The 24,570-nt window shown below is 36.3% G+C and overlaps 1 protein-coding gene across 1 annotated transcript in view; it reads left to right on the top strand.

Moving 5' to 3' along the window:
• Positions 1-24,570, top strand: part of LOC150092609 (inactive phospholipase C-like protein 1) — a 571,653-nt gene that overhangs the window by 498,897 nt on the left and 48,186 nt on the right. Inside the window, exons 23-24 of the mRNA XM_090414457.1 lie at positions 3,330-3,383; positions 22,235-22,327. Of these exons, the coding sequence (XP_090270583.1) occupies positions 3,330-3,383; positions 22,235-22,327 (147 nt within the window). The remainder of the gene's footprint in view (positions 1-3,329; positions 3,384-22,234; positions 22,328-24,570) is intronic.

Genomic DNA, 24,570 nt, shown 5'->3' with positions numbered 1-24,570 from the left:
TCTTGTTACTCTCTTTCTCCTGAATTTTTTCTAAAAGAGTGTAGAAATCCAACAGTCAATTTCTCATTATTATCATCATCATCATCAAATTCCTGCCATGTACCCTCAAGGGGTGTACAGGATATGATAGTACTACATGAAAAAAATTACATCATTATTAATTTCCTATCTACAATTTTCCTCCAAATCAGTCTGTTACTTGTCAAGACTCCAACATTATCAGATCTTATATTTCTATCGTCTAAAGCACTTTGAACCGTATCAATCCACTTATATATTGGTCTTCCTCTGGGTTGTTTTGCTGCCAACCTGGCAGAGAACACTTGTTTTGCTAATCTTTCCTCGCCCATTCTGTTTAAGTGACCATACCACCTGAGATTAGCTCTGCTAACGCATTCCTGGATGGTGACAATGTCAAGTTCTTTCCTAATATCCTCGTTTTTAATGTGATATTGCCATTGATGCCATCTGTTCACGCCTATAATCTTTCTTAGAACTCTCATATCTGTGGTCTCTAGTCTTTGGTCAAGTGTTTTACTTCTGACCCAGCTCTGAGATCCATAAGTTAAAACTGGTTTGAACACTGTTTTGTACACAGCTAATTTAGTGTTCCGACTAATTTCTCTCTTATTCCATATGAATTTATTCAATTGACTTCCCACCATGCCAGCTTTGCTGATTCTGTTGTCTATTTCTATATTTAATTTACCATCTTCAGTAAAAATCGTGCCTAAATAGCTGAAATGTTTTACTTGTTCCACAGGTTCTCCATTCACAACACAGTTGACATTTTCAATGATTCTGCCTATTTTCATTGTTTTTGTCTTTTTATTGCTGACCTTCATATCATATCTATCACAACAGATATTCAATTTAGTCAGAGAATCTTGCAGACTTGTAGCAGATTTATTTAGAAGTATAACATCATCTGCATAAAGCAAAGAGCTGATATTAACATCTCCAATTTTGATATCATGTTTAATACCACTTTCCTTCATAATGTGATCCATATAGATAATGAATAACAGAGGGGATAATGTACATCCTTGTCTCACACCAGATTTAACATTAAACCATCTTCCTGTACTTCCTTCAATTCTAACTGCTGACTTACAACTCAAATAAAGACTAAGTATTGCTTGATATAATGCCCCATTGACACCATATAACTGCAGCGTATTGAATAGCTTCTCTCTTGGCACCTTGTCATATGCCTTTTCCAGATCGACAAAACTTAAATACAGATCTTTGTTATATTCCCATGCTTTCTCGACTATTTGTTGTAAAGTGAAGATCTGATCCTGACAGCCTCTATTTGGCCTGAATCCAGCTTGTTCTTCACCAAGCTTTTCTTCCACAATTCTTCTCAACCGTTTCTCAAGTATACTTGCATAGATCTTGCCAGGAACACTCAGTAGGGAAATACCTCTGTAATTCTCACATGCAGTTTTATTTCCCTTTTTATATATGGGTACTATGAGAGCTCTACTCCAATCATCGGGAATTCGTCCCTCTGTCCAGGCTTTCTGAACTATGCAGTGCAACCCCTGTAAGACTCTTATACCACCATACTTCAGCATTTCTAGTCGAATATCATCTACTCCTGCTGCCTTTCCACATTTCAAGCCTTTGATGGCTTTTTCTACTTCTAGTATGGATATGTATTCCTGACTGCATGCCTGGTCAGTGTTTTTTACCACTGTGCTGTCATCACTGCTTGTTTCATTTAGCAGTTTTTCAAAGTAATTACTCCATACTTCAAGGATATCTTTTTCTCCTGTTTTCATGTCACCTTTATCATCTCTAACTCCTTTTACAGCACTCTTTCCTCCATTCTTAAGCTTCTTCAACAACCTCCAGAATATTTTGCCACCTTCTTGATATTTATTTTCTATATTCTTGCCAACGTCCTCCCATGACTTTTGTTTAGCTAGTTTACACAGTGTTTAGCATTCTTGCATTTGTCTCTATATTCTCTAAGAGCACAAGCTGACTTATTTGACAGGAACTTTTGGTATGCTTTCTTCTTTTCCTTCACTGCCGCTTTAACTTCCTGTGTCCACCAGGGAGTTCTGATTTTTTTATCCTTACAGATAACCTCACCACATGCCTCTCTGGCAGAATCAATCAATGTTTTCTTCAGAGTTTGCCACTGAATCTCCAAAGTTTGATTCCTGTTCTCAAACTCTTTCATTTTTTCTTCAATAATCTTTGTGTATTTCAGCCTACGGTTCACATCTGAGAGCTGCTCAACTTTTATTCGCTTTAAAACTTTCTTACATGTTATTCTTTTCAATATGAAATTCAATTTTATCCTGCTCAAGGCTAAATAGTGATCACTTCCAATTTCAAATCCTCTGTACACTCTGGTGTCCTGCACCAGGGAGAAAACATCACTATCAACAATAACATAGTCAATGAGACTTTTCTTATTCCTAGCCTCTTCTCTCCATGTGAATTTGTGCACATTTTTATGTTGGAACATGGTGTTAGTAATAACCAGTCCATGTCCTGAGCAGAAATCCAACAGATATTTGCCATTATTATTAGCTTTGCTCTTTTCTCCAAATTTTCCCAAAATATTTTTGTATGTCTCACAATCATTTCCTACTCTGCTATTTAGATCTCCAACAAGGACCAATTTTTCATTGTGTCAGTTGCTTTTTCTAAAGCCTCAAAAAATTCCTCCACTTCTACCTTAGTAGAACCTTCTGTGGGACCATAAGCACAAATAACTCTCATTGTCCAGTTCCCCATTCTCATATTTGCCCACATTATTCTACTGGAGACTGACTGCCATTCAAGAAGATTAGCTTCGTATTTTGTGTTGAATACTATGGCTACTCCTTCTTTTCCTTGATTGTCATTGCCTGAATATAACATTTTGTATTTATTGCTCAAAAAGATCTCACCAGTTTTGGTCTTTTTTGTTTCAGTCACCCCTATTATGTTGATCTGGTACTTATCTAATTCCTCAGCTAGCTCCATTTCTTTGCCATTCAGGCTTCTTATGTTGATAGTACCGATCTTTAACTCTGGTGATGTTGAGTTGGGGTTTATTTTCCAATTTGTTCCAGTTCCTTTTCGCTGTTCGCGATGGTTCCCTGGCGAAAACAGCGGGGGCCTTGTTTAACCGGGCGATGCCCCAGCCGGCATGAAATTTCTCATTATTATGACATAATTATTATTCCATGTATTAAAGGATACTGCTTTAAAAATTTTGCATGTTATGTAATACTGTATTAGATGACATCAAAAGTAACTTTCTGTTTCAAAATAACTCATATAAATATTAAATAACATTTACAACTTTCCATTTGTTTTTATAGGTATTAAGTGAACATAAATTTGTAGCTTCCAGTGCTGACAACATTTTGAGATTGGTAAGTAATATCATACTTTTAAAATTTGTACACTATCCCAGCATAGTCTCAAACAATTTTGACAAGTTGGCCAATTATTTTTGTGAACTGACTGCTAATCAGAGTACAAAACTACTTGATTTACAAATCTGTCACAATCTATAAAATACAAATTGAGTATACCTAGTGTATGGAATCCTTATTCACTTAAATTAAAGACATAGAAAGACAAGGACGGTAGCAGACTGGATTTGTCTAACTATAGGCCAGTTTTTGTTTCATCAGTAGTTGTTAAGATCTGTGAGAGTCAACCTGGATATATTAAGGAGCGCTCTTGCTTTAGTAATATGATTGCCTTTTATACTAAAGTGACAAGAGCAGTTGATGAGAGAATGGCATATATTGCCATTTTTTTGGGGGGATTTTGCAAAGGCATTTGACAGGGTGCCACATGATAAGCTGATATTTTAATTGCAGCACATGGGTTTAGATGTTGGGTTAGTCAACTGGGTTCAGGATTGGCTGTCTGATAGGTATCGGAGAATTGTATATGGTGGGGCAGTATCAAGGAGGCAGAAGGTTACAAGTGGGATCCCACAAGGAGGTTCAGTACTGGGACTTGTATTGTTTAATCTTTATATCAATGACATTGTCAATGGATTGCAGGGAGATATTGAGTTGTTTGCAGATGCTATGAAGCTGGGAAGGGTTATTAGTAATAGTGCAGATGCGGCAGCACTGCAAGAGGATTTGAATAAACTAGGCAGATGGGCAAGTGAATGGGGGTGTCGGTTTAATGCAGCAAAATGTAAAGTCTTGAAGTTTGAGATACATTGATGGGAGGCTGCATACTCGATTGGAGGAGCTGTACTGGAGGAGACGAGATCTGGGGTGATGATTGATAGAAAACTGAAATTCAGGGAACATATTGCAAAGGTGGTGAAGGTAACCCAGAGGATTGCTGTAATACTGAGAAGGATGCTGACCTGTAGAGATAAAAGAGTTATCGTTCCATTGTATAAGATCCTGATCAGACCACACTTAGACTATTGTTCTCAAATTTAGTCCCCAGGATTTGAAGGGGATAAATTAACTGTGGAAAGGGTACAGAGGCAGATAACAAAGATGATTTCAGGGCTGCACAATGTTAGTTGTGAAGATCGGCTAAGGGAATGTGGACTGTAGAGTTTAGTAGATAGAAGAAGGAGAGGTGATATGATCGAGACTTTTAAAATGTTGAGCGATATATGCAGGGTTGACACTGGGGAGTTCTTTCACTTGGTGGAACAGTGGGAAGGAGTGATAACAAGGGACCATCCCTGGAAGTTGCAAGAGGGTGAGGAGTGGTTTCTTTGCATGGAGGGTGGTTGAACTGTGGAATGCATTACCTGATAGAGTGGTGAGAGCAAGAACGGTCAGTGAGTTCAAGGAGTGGTATGATGAACTTTGTTTCCTAGCAAGGCCCTCCCACGATGAGTCTTTTGACTCCATGGAGGCATGAATATTAATAATAATAATAGGTTAACTTATTGCAGTTTTTCTTTTAAATGGGTATATGATAGACTGAGCTATTTTGTTTGTATGTAAACTGTATATATATATTTTTTTTTATTTATTTATTTTTTTTCTTTTTATTTATTTTTTTTTTTTAGGTTTTAATACTATTTGTCAGTATGGTGCCATTGAGTGGTAGAACAATGGCAGCAGAGACTACATTGCTGGAGGATTTGAATTTGTGAGATTTTGTGCAGTGCAGTGTGTGAAATGTATTCATCAAAAAAATTAAAGGATATGTGGAAGGAAATTGAAACTGGAGAGAAAGTGTGTATGAAATGTTTCAAAAGTGAGTGCCTATTTAGGTGATGAGAATGCAGCAAATGTTAGTGGAGTGGACAGTACTGACAGTAGGATGGAAAATGATGTTATTAATGTCGCACATACATCCAAGAAAATAGAGGAGAATGAAATCATCGTTAATAAAGACATACCACACTTGGATGTTATCCTTCACAGGACAAAGGCGAAATTGAAAAATTACAGAAGCAGGAAGAAATTAGCAGAGCCAAGAAGAGAAAGAAGCAGGCAGTCTGAAGTAGTAATAACGATCGAGAAAATAAAAAAGAAAAACAAGTTAAGAAGAAAATTATTTATGGAGACAATAATTAGGGGAGCACCTAACGAAAGTGTGAAAATATTGTGTTCCCCTGTTGCAAAAATTCATGATATTAGTCACACCATCTGGATTCAAAAAGGTAAGGTGAAGAAAATAATTGTCTTGGTTGGCACAAATGATTTGAGAGGCAAGAAGTAATCTTTTATCGAGGATGTAAAGTTAGTTGTTAGAAGAGGCAAAACTGAAGAGCGAGAAAGTGAAGATTTAAGTCTCCTACCATGCTATGATAGAGACAAAGCTGAGAAGAAGGGTGTTGCTAGCTAATGAGTCTATACATAGTTTGTGCAGAAAGAATGAAGTAGGATCTGTGGTCTGTATTTGAGAGAAAGAAGGATTTGTATAATGCTGATAGACTGCATCTAAATGGTTTTGGTGTTAGATGTCCTAGAGAGAGAGAGAGAGAGCATTGTTCACTGTGCATGCCGAAGCACAAATTCAGGAAAACTTGGAAGCAGGTGTGTTTGTGTGAAGGCACCCGTGAGATGAGCGAGTGTGAGAATGACCAAGTGTGGAATCTAATCTCTCATGCAAAAATATTGAATAGGGTAGTGAATTCAGGAAGTAAAGATGGGTGGTGGCCTAAAGGAATTCTACAGTTTCTATATACTAATGCCAGATGTATCAGGAACAAGAGGGAGGAGTTTTTGGCATTGGTTAGTGCAACTTTTCCAAAAGTTATAGGCATTAGTGAGACTTGGTTAACAGCAGATGATGTAGTTGCAGGAATAGGATGTGAAGGATTTAGTATTTTCAGGGAAGATAGGATGGGTGGAGGGGTACTGCTAATGACAGCAGATGAATTGCAGCCAAAAAAGAATATGAGACAGGTGGCAGGGTGGCTGTTCATTTGAATCAATCTGCTCTGAGATTTAGGCCAGTAAGACGAAATGTATAGTTGGTTGATGCTATAGACCAGAGAGTTCTACAGATGATCTGGAAGACAAATTAGGATAATGAGTACAGAAGAGCTATCCATAACCAAGGTGATGACACATTGCCTCTGATTGGTCAAAGTTACCATGAAGGGATATTTGTGAAACTACAAGGCAGTTGATTTTGACAAGCTTAGGAGGAAGCTTGAATCAGTGCCATGGCATAAAACACTGTAAGGAAAGCATGTTAGTAGTACAGGGAGATGGTTAAGGGTCATCTACAGAAACAATTTAAAATTGTATACATAAGGTAAGGAGGATAGGAGTTAAATGGATGAGTGATATCATTAAGCACAAGCTGCAGAAGAAGAAATGCTTAAATGCTTTTGAGGTTATATAAAGAGAAAGGTGACCAGCATGGCAAGGAAGACAAAATCAGATTATGAGAAGAATCTAGCTAAGCAGACCAAAGGAAATTCAAATGAGTTCTTTTGTTATGTAGCAAGTAAGAGGAAGGATGACTTCCTTTAATGACTTTGACTCATTAAAGGAAGATTAACTTTAATGAGTGAGATGATCATGAGGTAACAGAAGCAGATAAAATAGTTGTGTTACTCAGTGACCACTTTGCAAAGGGTTTTTCATCCTCATTAGGTTACTGCTTTAACACATATGATAGACACTAATGCAAGAACAGAGATGGATGAATTGGGGGTACTTCGGATATTGCAGAATCAATACATCTGTAAATACAGCTGTGGGATTAGTTTGGATATCAGCTCGGATTTTGCGAGAATGTGCAAAGGAACTGGCAATACTTCTGACTAGGCACTAGCTCTTTAACTCTCAGCTCTCTCAGAGTTCTAAGTTAGTGGAAAGAGTAATTCCCTTGCACAAGACAGGTTCTAAGACTGCAGTAGCAAATTATTGACCAATCAGTATCTCAGACATGGTAAAAGTACTGAAAAAATTGGTCAAAATATGTTACCATATGGGGACAACATGGCTTTCTGAAGGGTCAGTCATGCCTTAGTAATTTACTAACTTTTTATAAATAGAGTAACAGCTGAGTTGGATAAAGGAAATGGCTACATGATGATTCTGTGGAATTTGTAAAGACATTCGACAGAATACCACGTGGAACTGTGTTATGCATATAAGATCAAATGGGGGATGGATATGACACTGGTTATGTGGATAAGAGGGTGGTTGCTGGATAGACATCAAAAAGTGGTACATGGAGAAGCAGAATCTAGATGAAAGTAGGGGAATAGTGGTGTGCTGCAAGGTTCAGTGCTGGGACGATTGCTGTTTAATTTGTACTTAAATGATATAGGAAATAACCTTAAAGGAAATATTCAGTTGTGTGCTAATGATGCAAAATTAGGTATAATAATAGCTAATCAAGGTGATGTGGAGAGCTTGCAGGACAATGATAAATAGGCTATCAGTATGGGCAAAAGATAATGCATGTCGGTTTAATGTAGAAATGTAAATTATATATTTTGGGATAAACAGATTACAAGCTGTATATCACATTAATGGCACTGTACTCCAGGAAATAGATGAAGCTAGATATTTAGGGATGGTGGTAGATAGAGTTTAGAAGACATATTGTTAAGGTTGCTAAGGTACCCCATAAGATTACTTGGCTATTGAAGAACACATTAACAAGTAGAGATAAGGTAGTTGTTATTCCTCTTTATAAGGTCTTGATACGTCCACATCTGGATTACTGTGCTCAAGTTTGGTCTCCTGGGTTTGTTTGGGATGAGAAAGTGTTGGAGAAGATTCAGAGGTGAGTGACCAAGATGGTGAGTGGTCTGTTCCCTATGAGGATAGATTGAAGGTGTGTTGATTGCAGAAGTTGGTTTATCAAAAAAAAAGAGGGCCAGAAGAAGGGGGTCATCCCTGGAAGTTGAATAAAGGTGTTGTTAGTAGGGGTGTGAGGACTAGATTATTTGCTTGGAGAGTTGTGAACAATTGGAATGGGTTGTCAGTTGTGAGGTCTGTTAGTGTGTTCAAGGAGAGGTATGATAGATTGTGTGGATAGTTTGGGTCTCCCACTATGAGTCTTCTCATTTCATGGAGGTGCCCATACAATAATAATAATAAAACCAATGCAATGGGCAGTGGTCACAAGAAAAGTAATCTCTTGATATTCTTTTTGAAGTGCTGGAGATTTAAGTGTTGAAAGAATACTTTATGGAGAAGGCTGTTGCAGAGAACAAATATAAAATGAAAGGCGAATGACAAAGCAGGTTCCCGGAATGATTCTTTTCTATGGATAAGCATTTCAACTATAAATCCTCTATAGAGGGATGAAAGCCACCTCATTTTTATAAGATGTCTATTACAGGCTTTATGTGATATCTAGGAATAATATGCTATAAATAATATGCTATCAAATGATATCATATGCTTTGTCTTGTTTGTATGCAAAAATTGTGAGTTGTTATTGACAAGTTTTTTGTTTTTTTTACTACAATATTTTGTGCATATTTTTGCTATTTGTTTCTATTATGACAGCTGCCAAAGCTCAGTTTAGTAGCATATTATCACCCAGCCCATCATCACCATTTAAAGACTATACAAGAAAACCTCGCTTGACGTGATTAATTAATCCATCAATTAATGCGTGCTAAGCGAAATTGTGTTAAGTGAATACAGTAAACAATAGGAATAATTATAATTCATCCATCAGTTAGTGTAAATTTGGAAAAAAATTACAATATAAGCTATATTAGAGGATAAAATCATCAAAGTTAAAAATTAATTGCTTAAATTTTTATTTAATGTCTAAACATTTGAACTACTTTTTTACAAATAAAAAAAAATAAGTAAATATGTATGAATAGTGCTCCACTTTTTCATCTTGTCATGCAATTTGCCATATCTGGCGACTGCTTTATCAAGATTTCAGCGGACTTCGAAGCTTCATTCCATATCAGGATCAGCATGAAACAAAATTTCTTTAGCATGCTCATTGTGATTGAAAACTAGCTCAAGTTCTAGTCTTAGTCATAATATTCTCTTCTACTTGAAGGAGATTGTTCTCACTTAATTGTTCTGAATGGGAATCAAGCAAGTTTCTCACATCTTCATTATCCAGTTCATTAAATCCAAATTCTTTTCCAGTTGTGCTGGTTTCTTCAGTAATGTTAGATCTTGGATTTTGCGCATAATAAACTAATATAGGCTTGAGTTTAAAGTTGCCTTCTGCATTACCACCTAATAAAAGCGTAAGACGATCTTTAGATACTTTGTATCCTAGTTGAGTTGCTTCGGTTTTATCTAGGAAAGTTTTTGTCAGCATATGCTTCCAAAGGAGACCAGTTTCTTCGACATTGAATATTTGAGGATCATCATAATCACCCTCCCGAATTATCGTTTGCAATTCTTCTTCAGGAAACTTGTCTGCAGAATCTTTATCAGCACTATCAGATTCCCCAGATATTCAAACCATTCTAAACTTGCAGTAAAGCTTTCACATTCCTCTTGAAATTTATTCTCTTTCAATGAGGTAAAAATATTGAGATCTTTTGCCTGAATATTCCTTGTACCAAGAGGTTTTTTTTTGTTACAATCATTAATCCAGAGTGATAGAAGATGTTACTTCTCGATTATTAAATGGCTTCTCTTTTGGGTGATCTGCATGCTTAAAGAAGCAGTATCAACTATTCCTTGTTCTTTGTATTCTTTGCTCTTATTTTATATAGTCTGAACTGTAGACTATCGGTATCCCAGGTCTAGAAAATCTTTGTATCACCAGCGCCACTTTCATATCTCTTAATGACTTCCAGCTTTTCCTCTAATGTAATGACTTTCTTTTCTTTTTAATACTGCCACTTTCTTTATCAGTCTTTCTCTTTTACATATCTGGAGTTAAATATAATAAAGCCTTATAGGTATCTAAATTAAAGCAAAATGAATGAAAAGTGATTGAAGAGAGTACAGAATTTGCTCATGCGCTTGCGATGATAGCTTTGAGTCAACTGCTGAGTGTCACGCCATCACCTGCAGTACTGACACTGTCCACTGTGTATGTGTTATGATCCATCGAGTCATTTCCGGCTCCTGGCGGCTCCACGAACATACACTCTGCATTCTGATCTGTACTTGACCATGTCTTTCAGAATCTCCAAGTGCACTCCAGTTGCTTCTTTAACTCCATCCAACCATCTAATTCTTGGTCTTCCTCTTCTCCTGCTTCCATCAACTTTAGCAAGCATCATCATCTTCTCCAGACTGTCATTTCCTCACATAATATGTCCGAAGTATGACAATTTTGCTTGATGATGATCATAGCTTTATTCTGTCTATCACTGATTTTTGGTTTGCTTTGCAGTCCATGGTATTCTTAGTGTCACCAAACCCATAATTCAAATGCATCTATCTTTCTTCTTTCACTTTTTCTCAGAGAATACCGTTGCTTTCACTATTCTAATTTTTGTTGTGAGGATAATATCTTTATCTTTAAAGATCTCGCTTAAATTTGTCATTGCTTTTTTTCCGAGTAATAATCTTCTTCTAACTTCTTGGGTACAATAACCATCTTTATCAATTCAGGATCCTAGGAACACAAAATTGTTAACTGCTTCCATTTTCCCCCCATCTACTTCAAAATCATTAAGTTCACATGTTGCCATAACTAACTGTCCACTAACTGATACACTGAAACATCCAATCTGACTCCTTACGCTCAGCTCTAGAGCATGTCGCACACCGGATGCAATTTGTTGCACACAAGAAAGAACAGCACATTGAAAATCGTGTATGTGGTCCAGGGGACCCTATTCTGATGAATAAAACATTATTTCTTGTGAGTTCAATCACTACATTAATTTCTGTCACTCTCGCAAGTTGTTGTTTTAGTTTAATAATTATTATTCTTATTATCATTGTAACGTACCACATATCCAGCTGGAATGAATGATGCAGCTGTTGCTTACACTGTCGAAATGTTATTATTCCATTTGATCTGCCTTTAATGTAATTATCATCATCATCAAATTCCTGCCATGTACCCTCAAGGGGTGTACAGGATATGATAGTACTACATGAAAAAAACTACATCATTACTAACTTCCTATCTACAATTTTCCGCCAAATCAGTCTGTTACTTGTCAAGACTCCAACATTATCAGATCTTATATTTCTATCGTCTAAGGCACTTTGTACCGTATCAATCCACCTATATCTTGGTCTTCCTCTGGGTCGTTTTGCTGCCAACCTGGCAGAGAACACTTGCTTTGCTAATCTTTCCTTGCCCATTCTGTTTAAGTGACCATACCACCTGAGATTAGCTCTGCTAATGCATTCCTGGATGCTGACAATGTCAAGTTCGTTCCTAATAACCTCGTGTTTAATATGATATTGCCATTGATGCCATCTGTTCACACCTATAATCTTTCTCAGGACTCTCGTATCTACGGTCTCTAGTCTTTGGTCAAGTGTTTTACTTGTGGCCCAGCTCTCAGATCCATAAGTTAAAACTGGTTTGAACACTGTCTTGTATACAGCTAATTTAGTGTTCCGACTAATTTCTCTCTTATTCCATATGAATTTATTCAATTGACTTCCTACCATACCAGCTTTGCTGATTCTGTTGTCTATTTCTATATTTAATTTACCATCTTCAGTAAAAATCTTGCCTAAGTAGCTGAAATGTTTTACTTGTTCCACAGGTTCTCCATTCACAACGCAGTTGACATTTTCAATGATTCTACCTATTTTCATTGTCTTTGTCTTTTTATTGCTGACCTTCATACCATATCTTTTACAACAGTTATTCAATTTAGTCAGAGAATATTGCAGACTTGTAGCGGATTTATTTAGAAGTATAACATCATCCGCATAAGGCAAAGAGCTGACATTAACATCTCCAATTTTGATATCAGGTTTAATACCACTTTCCTTCATAATGTGATCCATATAGATAATGAATAACAGAGGGGATAATGTACATCCTTGTCTCACACCAGATTTAACATTAAACCATCTTCCTGTACTTCCTTCAATTCTAACTGCTGACTTACAACTCAAATAAAGACTAAGTATAGCTTGATATAATGCCCCATTGACACCATATAACTGCAGCGTATTGAATAGCTTCTCTCTTGGCACATTGTCATATGCCTTTTCCAAATCAACAAAACTTAAATACAGATCTTTGTTATATTCCCATGCTTTCTCAACTATTTGTCATAAAGTGAGAATCTGATCCTGACAGCCTCTATTTGGCCTGAATCCAGCTTGTTCTTCACCAAGCTTTTCTTCCACAATTCTTCTCAACCGTTTCTCAAGTATACTTGCATAGATCTTGCCAGGAACACTCAGTAGGGAAATACCTCTGTAATTCTCACATGCAGTTTTATTTCCCTTTTTATATATGGGTACTATGAGAGCTCTACTCCAATCATCAGAAATTCATCCCTCTGTCCAGGTTTCTGGACTATGCAGTGTAGCCACTGTAAGACTCTTATACCACCATACTTCAGCATTTCTGGTCGAATATCATCTACTCCTGCTGCCTTTCCACATTTTTAGCCTTTGATGGCTTTTTCTACTTCTAGTATGGATATGTATTCCTGACTGCATGCCTGGTCGGTGTTTTTTACCACTGTGTTGTCATCACTGCTTGTTTCATTTAGCAGTTTTTCAAATAATTACTCCATACTTCAAGGATATCTTTTTCTCCTGTTTTCATGTCACCTTTATCATCTCTAACTCCTTTTACAGCGCTCTTTTCTCCATTTTTAAGCTTCTTCAACAACCTCCAGAATATCTTACCACCTTCTTGATATTTATTTTCTATATTCTTGCCAAAGTCCTCCCATGACTTTTGTTTAGCTAGTTTTACACAGTGTTTAGCATTCTTGCATTTGTCTCTATATTCTCTAAGAACACAAGGTGACTTATTTGACAGGAACTTTTGATATGCTTTCTTCTTTTCTTTCACTGCCTCTTTAACTTCCTGTGTCCACCAGTGAGTTCTCATTTTTTTATCCTTGCAGACAACCTCACCACATGCCTCTCTGGCAGAATCAATCAATGTTTTCTTCAAGGCTTGCCACTGAATCTCCAAGGTTTGATTCCTGTTCTCAAACTCTTTCATTTTTTGTTCAATAACCTGTGTGTATTTTAGTCTACAGTTCACATCTGAGAGCTTCTCGACTTTTATTCACTTTAAAACTTTCTTACATGTTATTCTTTTCAATACGAAATTCAATTTTATCCTGCTCAAGACTAAATAGTGATCGCTTCCAATTTCAAATCCTCTGTACACTCTGGTGTCCTGCACCAGGGAGAAAACATCACTATCAACAATAACATAGTCAACGAGACTTCTTATTCCTTGCCTCTTCTCTCCATGTGAATTTGTGCACATTTTTATGTTGGAACATGGTTGTCTTATATTTTTAAACTGTGCAACGGAAGGTTTTTGTTGCATATTACTCTAGAAGTGTTTTTTAATTTAAATTTGTGTTTTTATTATAATTATTTATAGCACTTACTCAGTATGTTGTATATAAACAAAATTATCTGCCTTTTTCAGTATGTTTTGTTCCAAAAAAAGAGCGAAAATATCTTACAATAATTACGACACAGCAACAACACAACTAATGTCATGAATGACAACAGAACTAATGATAATTACATGATTTTTGAAATTCTCTTATCTACAAAATGTAGAGACCAATGGAAATATTGAGGGTGAGAAGATTTTGAGTTTCATTATATCCTGAGTTTGATGAGTGTAAATAAGTGCTGGCGAATAATTTTTGTGGATAGGTCATGAAACGGGGGATTCATGTAGATGGAATATCGAAGGAGGTCATAAAGCGATTAAAATTATAATATGGAGGGTAATAAACTTGGGATGGGCAGATAGACACATTAGGAGGATAACGGAAGAATGTATTAGATTATCTATGCAAATGTTTAGGATAAGACGGGAATTTGGATATACAAAATTCTACAAAATCATAAAATGGAAAAATACATTCATTAATAGTTAATGCTGCGATGGAACACGCTTTAGACAAAAAAAGAACAATTGCAAAGAAATGTTATGTGCCCAGAAATGTTATGGGACTACTGTGTCCAGATATGGGTACCAGGATTTCTTCTTGATGTGGAGGAGGTGGAGAGGATCCAGAGACGAGTGACCAAGCTGATAGCAGGCCTGTGGAATGAACCTTATGAGAACAGGTTGGAGATTTGTGGGTTGCAAAAATTGGTCAATAGGCAGAAAAGGGGTGATATGATTGAGACATTCAAATTACTGAAGGGTTTCTATAAGATTAATCCAGAAGATATTTTTGAGAATAGGACTGGTGGTGGGAGGACTAGGGGCCATACATGGAAGCTGGGCAAGAATGTGGTTAACAGAGGTGTTCGAGCTAGGTTTTTTACTTGGAGAGTGGTGAATGAGTGGAATAAGCTGCCAGAGTCTGTTGTGGGTGCTACGACCATGAATGAGTTCAAGGCAAGGTATGATAGATACTGTGTGAATGTCGAATAGTTGTTCTTGACATGATGTTAGGGCCTCCCTTGATGAGTCTGTAGACTCCTTGGAGTTGCCTGGAATAATAATAATAATAATAATAATAATATGTTCAAGTGGTTCAGTTTGTGATATTAGGCTCTGTCATTGCCATATAACTCGAGACGAATTGGAACTCACCGGTGTTACCAAATGTAGCAGAATTCCACTGTGTTGCAGAATTTGTATGTCTAAAGTGGCGTATTGCCGAAATTTAAAAATACAATATAAAATAGTGGACTTTTTATTTATTTTTATTTTTTACGTTTTGTGCCCCAGACCTAGTTGTGCCTGTGGCTAGTGCCTCTTTCGCCACGCCCTCATTATGGCACTGAGGGTGGGGATAAAACACGGTGATAATTGTAAAGGAACTTATCTAGAAAGAGGTGTTCCAGGCAAGATTTGTACAAAAATATTCAAGAAAGAGGGTAAAAGAAATTTGGGAAAAGCAACGTGAAGAAGAACAAGCTGGTTTCAGACCGAATGCGAGTTGTCAGAATCATATTTTCACTTAGTAGATCTGGAAAAAGCATACGAAAGTGCCAAAAGAAAATCTGTTAAAAATGGTACAGTATATGAAGTTTGTCCGGGAAATTCCAGAACTTTGGAATTATTGTGCCAAACAAGCGCTCCTAGCTGCGTGCTTCATATTCTGCAATATAGTGGCAACATTGGTAAGAAGACTGGTATAACCTTTATTTCCCTTCAGACATGTTCCAAGGGAAATAACTTAGTGAAAACCGCAACATGATATTTTGCTTAGTTATTGTACTACCGTCTGTTTGTGTTAACATGTGTTTGATACGTGGCAATTTTTTGTTCTGTTTAAAGTGAGTGATTTTTATGATCAATGGATTTGTGTGAAGTTTTGTGTCAAATTGGGAAACTTTTCATGGAGACATTTGAAATGTTAAAAAAACAGTATTTGGGAATGAGGCTTTAGGCCAGACTCAGACGTGCAAGTAGTGGAAATGTTTCAGAGATGGCCAAACTTCAATTGATGATAATCCCCATTCAGGATGACCATCAACATCGAAAATTGACGAAAATGTTGCATAAGTTCATTAAGTAATACATTCTAATCGCCGTTTAACTGGTCATGAGGTAGCTTAAGAATTAAACATTTCAAAAGCTGTCCATCATGAGTTTCTTACACGAAATTTCAGCATACATAGCATTGCAGACAAAATTGTGCTTCACCTTTTCAAAAACAAATTTGAGTTCATGTGAGACAAGAGCTTTTCATTCAGGGGCAGCAGATATGAGAATGAAAACTTTTTGAAGAACATCATTACCAGGGATGAGACATGGGTTTATAGCTATGACATTGAAACGAAAGCTCAATCATCACAATGGGTATTAAAAGGTTCCCTGTGGCCCAAAAAAAGCAAGACAAGTGCAGTCAAAGTGATGATGACAATTTTTTTTCCAATTCTGAGAGCATTGTTCACCATGAATTTTTTCTACAAGGCAAGACAGTGAACAAGGAGTATTATCTGGAGGTAATGCAACATCTTTGTGAGGCTATCAGCAAAAAAAAAGCCTGATGCTTGGAAGGAAAGCCGATGGATACTTAATCATGAGAATGCACCTGCACACACATCATTACTAATCTGTCAATTTTTGGCAAACACAAAACATTGGTCATTCCACAACCTGCTTACTCACTTGACCTTGCACCAACAGATTTTTTGTATTTCCCAAATTGAAAGTGACATTGAAAGGCTGACGTTTTGAATCAATAAAGAAAAAATCACTAGTGAAACTGTGCAGTATCCCAAAAGAAGCATTCCAGAAATGTTTCAAGGGATGGAAGAAATATCGGCTGTGGTGTATATAAAGTGGAGGGAGTACTTTGAAGGTGACAAGGCAAAATAGCTTCTAAGTTAGACAGAAAATTTTTTGTTTAAAAGTTTTGGGAATTTCCCCGACAAACTTCGTAATTGTAGTCTTCTGTGGTATATGGAACATCATACAATGCATTACATAATTTATATTTAAGTTATAAGTCACACTTAAAGAAGCACAGGAAGGGAACTTGATGTAAAATCAGTTGAAAGACAAGGGTGTCCCCTATTATTTATCATCTACATGGATCACATGATGAAAGGATGTAAAATTAAACCTAACATCAAACTTTGCTCCTTGCTTCATGCAGATAATGTACTCCTAAACAAATTCACATCTCTAGAATTCTTTAACTAAACTGAATAATAGCTGCAACAAATTTGGCATAAAAATTAGCAATAAAAAGACCAAAACTATGGAAATAGGCAGGAACATAGTAAACCTCAGCTGCATTCTCAGTGAAGAACCTATAGAACATTAAAATATTTCAGATATATAACCACAATTGCTAGGGAAGATGGCAAATTAAATATGGATATAGACAATAAAATGAGCAGTGCTGGTATCCCAGAGAGCCAGTTGAATAAATTTATTGGGAATAAGAGTAATAGCTCAAAATACTAAACTAGCAGTGTATAAGATAGTGTTCAAACCAATTTTTACTTATCAATCTGAGACTTGTGTTAGAAATAAAATAGTTCATCAAAGACTAGAGACCACAGTTATGAGAGTTTGAGAAAAATTAGGGAACTAAACAGATGGCATCGATGACAGAGTCATATTAAAAATCAAGATATCAAGAAGGAACTTAAGTGGTATGGTCACTTACACAGAATGGGAAAGGTTACCAAAACAGGTTACTGATAGGGTGGCAAGAAAAAAAGACTGAGATGAAGACCATGATCAAGGTTTCTTGAAGCAATCAGAAGTGCCTTTTAAGATAGAAGATTTGACAAAATTGGAGTAATGGCAGAATATTAGTAATAATGGAAACTTAATCATGTGGTACTGTCATAGTAATCTGTACACCTCTTGAGGATACATATCAGAAAACTGATGGCAATTAAAACATTCATTCCTATCTCTTGCCATTTAAGTAGAATCTTTCAGGTATGTTTTGCATCATTAATTGGGCTCTTATAATAATGTTCAGAAATAGCATGGCCTTGTACATATAGGACCCTCTAAAATATTATATTATTAGTAATAGTATTGTTTGGGAATCATCATGGAGATTAATCTCTAGACTAGATATTTCAGGTTAGAGGTTATATTGCGAGTGGTCGTGTAATTTAGCGCTTGTGTGAAATTAGTGATTTTATCTGTTTTGCTGTGTTTTTACATCAGAAAATTAAAGTATTATAGTGTATTAGTGTAGATTTTGGTTTTTAGATTATTAGTATATTTATAACATTTTTATTATGATATTTTTGCCATGGCACCAATGTGACGAACAATGACGGCAAAGACGGCCTGCGATTTGAATTTGCGGGATATTATTCAGTGAAATGTATGGATCGAGCAAATTAAAGAATATGTGGAAGGAAGTTGAAACTGGAGAGAGAATATCTATTAATTGTTTTAAAAGTGAGTGTCTAGGTGATGAGAACGGAACAAATACCGACAATAAGATTGGAAATTATGTTAATAATGTAGAATGTGAGGCCATGGAAATAGAGGAAAACGAAATGGATATCAATAAAGAAATAGCACGCTTAAATGTTATCCTTTGTAGGACAAAGCATGAAAATGAAAAACTGCAGAAGTGGCAAGCAGGGCTGAAAGAACGAAAGAAGCATGTGATCTGGAAAAATAATAAAGATTGACCGAACAAACAAAAAAAAAACAAGTAAAGAAAATTATGTATGAAGACTCAATAATCAGGGGAGTACTCAATGAAAGTATTTCAAAATCATGTTTCCCGGGTGCAAAAATTCATGATATTAGTCATGATATCCAGATGCAAAAAGGTGAGTCAAAGGAAATGATTGTCATGGTTGGTACCAGTGATTTGAGAGGCGAGAAGTATTCTACAAGGGAGGATGTAAAGGAGTTGTTAGAAGAGGCAACTGAAGAGCGAGAAGGTGAAGATTGTAAGTCTGATACCCCTCCATGATAGAGACGGAGCTGAGAAGGATGTTGCTAGCTAATCAGTCTATATGTAGTTTGTGCAGAAAGAATGATATAGGATTTGTGGATCTGTGGTCTCTGTTTGACAGAAAGAAAGATTTGTACAATACTGATGGACAACATCTGAATGGTTTTAGTGTTAGATGTCTGGAGAAAGCATTGGTCACTGATCATGCTGACTTGCAAATTCAGAGAAACTTAAGCAATTAGGGTGAAAGAAAGTGAATTCATGTGAAAGCAACCATGAAGCGAGTGAGTGTGAGAATGACCAAGTGAGGAATCTAGTATCTCAAGCAAAAATATTGAATAGGTTAGTCAATTCAGAAAGTAAATGTGGGTGGGGGAATAAAGGGATGTTGCCGTTTTCATACGAGGGTGGTCTGAAAAGTTCTCGGCCTTGACATAGATGGCAACACTATCAGCAATTTTTTTTTTTCTAAGTTGGACCATCTATCATAAGAATTTCATGTGAAATTGCAAGTCATTCTATCAAGTAATTTGTTTTGTACAGCTGTCTGAAGCAAAAGTGTTGTCTGTATCCCTTGAAATGGATAAAATTGAGTATCGTGTGGTTATAAAAATTCTTTGTAAAAGAAGGTTTAACGCCAAAAGAAATTCATTCGAAATTCATAAAAGTTTATGGGCACTCTTCTCCTTCGTTTTCACCAATTAAGAAATGGGCTGCCGAGTTTAAACATGGCCATACTAGCCTTGAAGATGATCCATGTGAAGGACGTCCAAAAAGTGTAGCAACACCAGAAATTATTGATCAAGTGCACAATATGGTATTGGATGACCAGCGAGTAAAAGTGTGTGAAGTTGCTGAGACTATAAGCATTTCAAAAGAACATGTAGGATATATTTTGCAAGAAGAATTGCAAATGAAAAAGCTTTGTGCAAGATGGATGACACACTTGCTCACATTATTATTATTAAATATTAAATTGTATTAAATTGTATACCTCGGGTAAGGAGGATTAATCGAGTAGGAGATGGATGAATAATATCATTAAGCATGAGCTGCAGAAGAAGAAAATGCTTTTTCTTCTTCTGCAGCTCATCCTCATTTTTCTATCCATCCTCATTTGTTCTGATTTGTGTAACAGTGTTCCATGTGGTATTCTGTCAAATGCTTTTGCAAAATTTAGCAGAATCATCGTGTAGCCATTTTCTTTATCCATCTCAGCTGTTACTCTATTTATAAAAAGTTAGTAAATTACTAAGCCATGACCGACCCTTCATAAAGCCATGTTGACCATCATAACAGTATCATATTTTTATCTACTCATTCTTGAATTCTCTTTTTTACCAATTTTTCGAGTACTTTTACCACCACGCCTGAGATACTGATTGGTCAATAATTTGCTACCGTGGTCTTAGAAGTGGATAAGAGAATGGCTGCTGGACAGATATCAAAAAGTGGTATATGGAGGGGCAGAATTCAGGTGAAAACCGATGAATAGTGGTGTGCAGGTTCAGTGCTGGGACCATTGCTGTTTAATTTGTACATAAATGATATAGGAAATAACTTGAAAGGAAATATTCAGTTGTTTGCTGATGATGCAAAATTAGGTAGAATAATAGTTAATCAAGGTGATGTGGAGAGCTTGCAGGAAGATTTAAATAGGCTGTCAGTATGGAAAAAGTTAACGGGTGTCAATTTAATGTCGGGAAATGTAAAGTTATGCATTTTGGGATAAATAGATTACAATCTGTGTATCACGTTGATGGCACTGTACTCCAGGAAATAGATGAAACTAGAGATTTAGGGGTAGTGATAGACAGAGAGTTAAAGTTTAGAGGACATATTACTAAGGTTGCTAAGGTAGCACATAAGATTACTTGGCTAGTGAAGAACACATTAACAAGAAGAGATAAGGAAGTTGTAATTCCCTTTTATAAGGCCTTGATATGCCTGCATCTGGATTACTGTGCTCAGATCTGGTACCCTGAGTTTCTTGGTAATGTGGAAGGTGGGGGAGAGAATTCAGAGGCAAGTGACCAAGATGGGGAGTGGCCTGTGGAATGTACCCTATGAGAGAAGATTGAAGGTGTGTGGATTGCAGAAGTTGGTTGATAAGAGAAAAAGAGGGGATATGATAGAAATATTAAGCTGCTTAAAGGATTTTATACGATAGATGCAGGAGAAATGTTTCAGCATTTGGGTAGAGGGACCAGAACATCCCTGGAAGTTGAATAAAGGTGTGGTCAATAGGGGTGTGAGGACTAGATTATTTGCTTGGAGAGTTGTGAATGAGTGGAGTGGGTTGTCAGAGTCAGCTGTGAGTGCTTTACCTGTTAATGGGTTCAAGGAGAGGTATGATAGATTGGGTCTCCCATGATGAATCTTTGGACTCCATGCAGGTGCCCTTATAATAATTATATTTTTACATATCAAAAATAGTAAAATTTAAAACAAAAAATGAACTTATCCTGTCTCTTGCAAACAGGCTATTGATACTTTTATTGATAATAAGTTTCAACTTATTTAGCCAGGTCAGGCATATTCATAGAGGAGTTTTTCCATACTATTATCTTCACCTATAAACAACTGATTGTCACCTTTTCCTAAGTAACAACAATTCATAATTTTGGTTCAAAGAAATATTAAGTATTAGCTCTCACCATTTTAGTGGACATTGGCATTTTCTGCCTTTTGCTATTTGAACAGCTTGCTGAATAACTGACATTCCTTAAACATTTATTGTCTGGAAGTGCTAGAAATTGGTATGATGCTTTAGCCTTAATGTATTGGTTATTTTGGAAGGTGTTTTGTGTTGTCTTGCTTGTTTGGAAGTTTTGTTCATTTAAAATGTTTCAAGTGAAGTAAATGCAGCATAGTTTTGAATGTGATCAGCATCAAATTTCTTTTGTGTTTGTTCATAGAAAATCTTCCAGACTTTAATATTATTAGTTCACATTTTATTATACCATATATTATCATATAAATTCTGAATTAGTTGCATTTACCTGTTTTGATGCAGGTTATATGTCCCAAAGTGACCTTATTTAGCATCTTTATATAGTTGCTCTTTCAAGTTTTTAGATGAGTTAGTTATAGAGCAAATTACACTAACATAAGTTTACTTCCATTGGGAAGCTTGCAAGCCTTGAGCTTGTTGTTATGTTTGATGTTGCTGATCTTTAATTAAAAAAAAAATCTCTATAACTAAATTTAACAGCTTATCTTTACTACTGAACATTAGAATAACTGTTTTGTAATATTACTTAGGTTATTATTATTCATTAAATAGTTGAGTGAAGGTAAGGTATATATGTAGTTATATGTGCTTATATGTAGTTAGCTGAATTGTACAGTAAAGGAGAGAAGTTATGGGATGAACTGATTAGCCACTGTACTAGTTCAAGTTCAAAAGGCAGGAAAGCTGAAAAAGTAAGAATAAATATTTTCATTTTAGTTTAAAAACATATTCTCAGTATAATTTAATTCTAAATACAATATTCATTTGAAATTAGATATAGTATTATATTTAGTAGTCCCATGTAATGTGAGGGATTCCTCACTCTACATGGTTTTGAATAGTACACTTTTCAAATTAACGTGATTAATAAATTGATATTACAATTTATTTAACATAGGTTAAATAAATTGTAATATCATTTAACATTCACTTAACATGTTCATTCTGGTCTGGACAAAACTTCTCTGACTGTCCTTGACCTTGAGGCAAGGCGCAGCTTTGTCATATTCATCACTTTCTCATTAAATATACCTCTTATCATCAAATCCCCATACAATACTATCTTTTCCAATTTCTTGCACTTTTATGCTTTTCCCATTCATTCTTTTTTTCATTCTCTGTCATTCTGTACCACACACCAATCATTTCTTCAGTCGCTCGAGCTCATGTTTTGTCCTGTGAAGGAGCCCATGTAAGCGTGCAATTTCTTTCCATGCTAGTATCTCATCATCCACATTATTACTTTCAACCACTTCCTTCAAACTCTCATTTGTATTTTGGTCACTATCATTCACTGCTTTCACTACATTTTCCACAACACTTTGACAATTCTGCCGTATATCCTTATTATCAGTCACTTCATTCTCTCATGGCTCACATTTCTTATACTTACTTACAAAACATTTCCAACAAATATTTTCACCATTCTCGCTCTCATACCTCAAACCATTCACTCTCGACAATGAGTACATTAAACACACACTACATTGTACTAAATCTCGCACATTGATATCAGCCAACATCAATGTCTTGGTTGCCATTTTTCTTGTATGTATCGGTGCCATAACAAAAAATGATTCCGAAAAGTATATCACTTAATAATAGTTGACTAAACAATGTGACTTAACTACACAGTCAAAAATAGACAAAATACCACCAAATGTATATAACAATTTCACTAATATCTACTATAAAATAATGATTTAGCTGAGTAACACATGTACTGCATCCACCACTAAGGACAAAATTAGCCAAATGCTTCCAAATATGGTCATTGAATGTTATCAGTTTGGATTGGTATGAATACATTCACTTAATAGTTGGGTAAATGGCTTTTCTGTTATTAAGAATGCTGCAGCACCTATTTACAATTATCATTGTCAACTTACTGACATGTACCCTGAGGGAGTGGGGGGGGGGGGCACAGGATATTATGATAGTACTACATGAAACAGCTACATTATCACTTCCTATTGACAGTTTTCTCCAAATTAATCTGTTATCTATCAAGACTCCAAAACAAGTGTCCTTTGCTAGGATGGCAGGTTTTCCTGCCATTCTGAGAAAGGACACTTGTTTGATAACCTTGCCTCTCCCACTCTACTAGCACATTCCTGAATACTAACAATATGAAGTTCTTTCCTAATATCCTCATTTTTAATATGATATTGCAATTGGTGCCACACCCCTAATCCCCTACCTGTGGGACACCTGTCTGTGGTGAAGGGGACCTCCCACTAATGGTACCAGCCCTTTTCATTCCTCCTCTTTTTCTTTGCTTTTCTTGACATATTCTTCACTCTACTTAAAGTAGTCTTTTTCACTATCCTTTCTTCCAGATCACCATCACTGGGATCCAATGCCCTGTCACCATGTTTGCCATGCAGTGTGATATTCGTGGACATCCAGAAAAGGGGAAATCATGATAGTCTTGCACTACTATGGCCTATGCTTTGTCAAGACAGGCAATCCTGGATGGCCCAGCCAGGATCATTTGGCTAGTGAGCTTGCCTGCAAAAATCAATGTTGTTGCAGTAAGTCTCCTATCCCATGGTCTGGGAACGTGCTCAAGACTTGCTATGGTGCCAATATAGTATCCATGGTAGCCCTGGTATTCAATTTCCGAGCACAGTCAGTGGGCATCCATGTGTGGCTCCATGGTATGTGGGGGAGCTCTGGCACCAAAAAATCACTCTGGAATGAATTCTTCATCCTGAAATGTTTCAGGGTGCTAACAAGGTTCTGATCAAGTACTGATACATTGAATCAGTACTTTGTCAAACAGAAGTAAGAAACAAAAGACATGATACCAGGATGAATATATCAGTTTTTCTCATCATTCATGCTACATGTGAAAAGCCAATAAGGAAAATTTTACTCTTCTTTATTTAGAAGGGTTTAGAAGGACTAGCAGGGTCTACCAAAACAGTTAAGA

Source organism: Typopeltis vanoorti, chromosome 25 (assembly GCF_054136105.1).
Source record: "Typopeltis vanoorti isolate ZY-2024b chromosome 25, IOZ_Tvanoo_1.0, whole genome shotgun sequence".
In the NCBI taxonomy this organism is placed as follows: Eukaryota; Metazoa; Arthropoda; class Arachnida; order Uropygi; family Thelyphonidae; genus Typopeltis; species Typopeltis vanoorti.
This window is presented reverse-complemented; position numbering and strand designations above follow the sequence as displayed.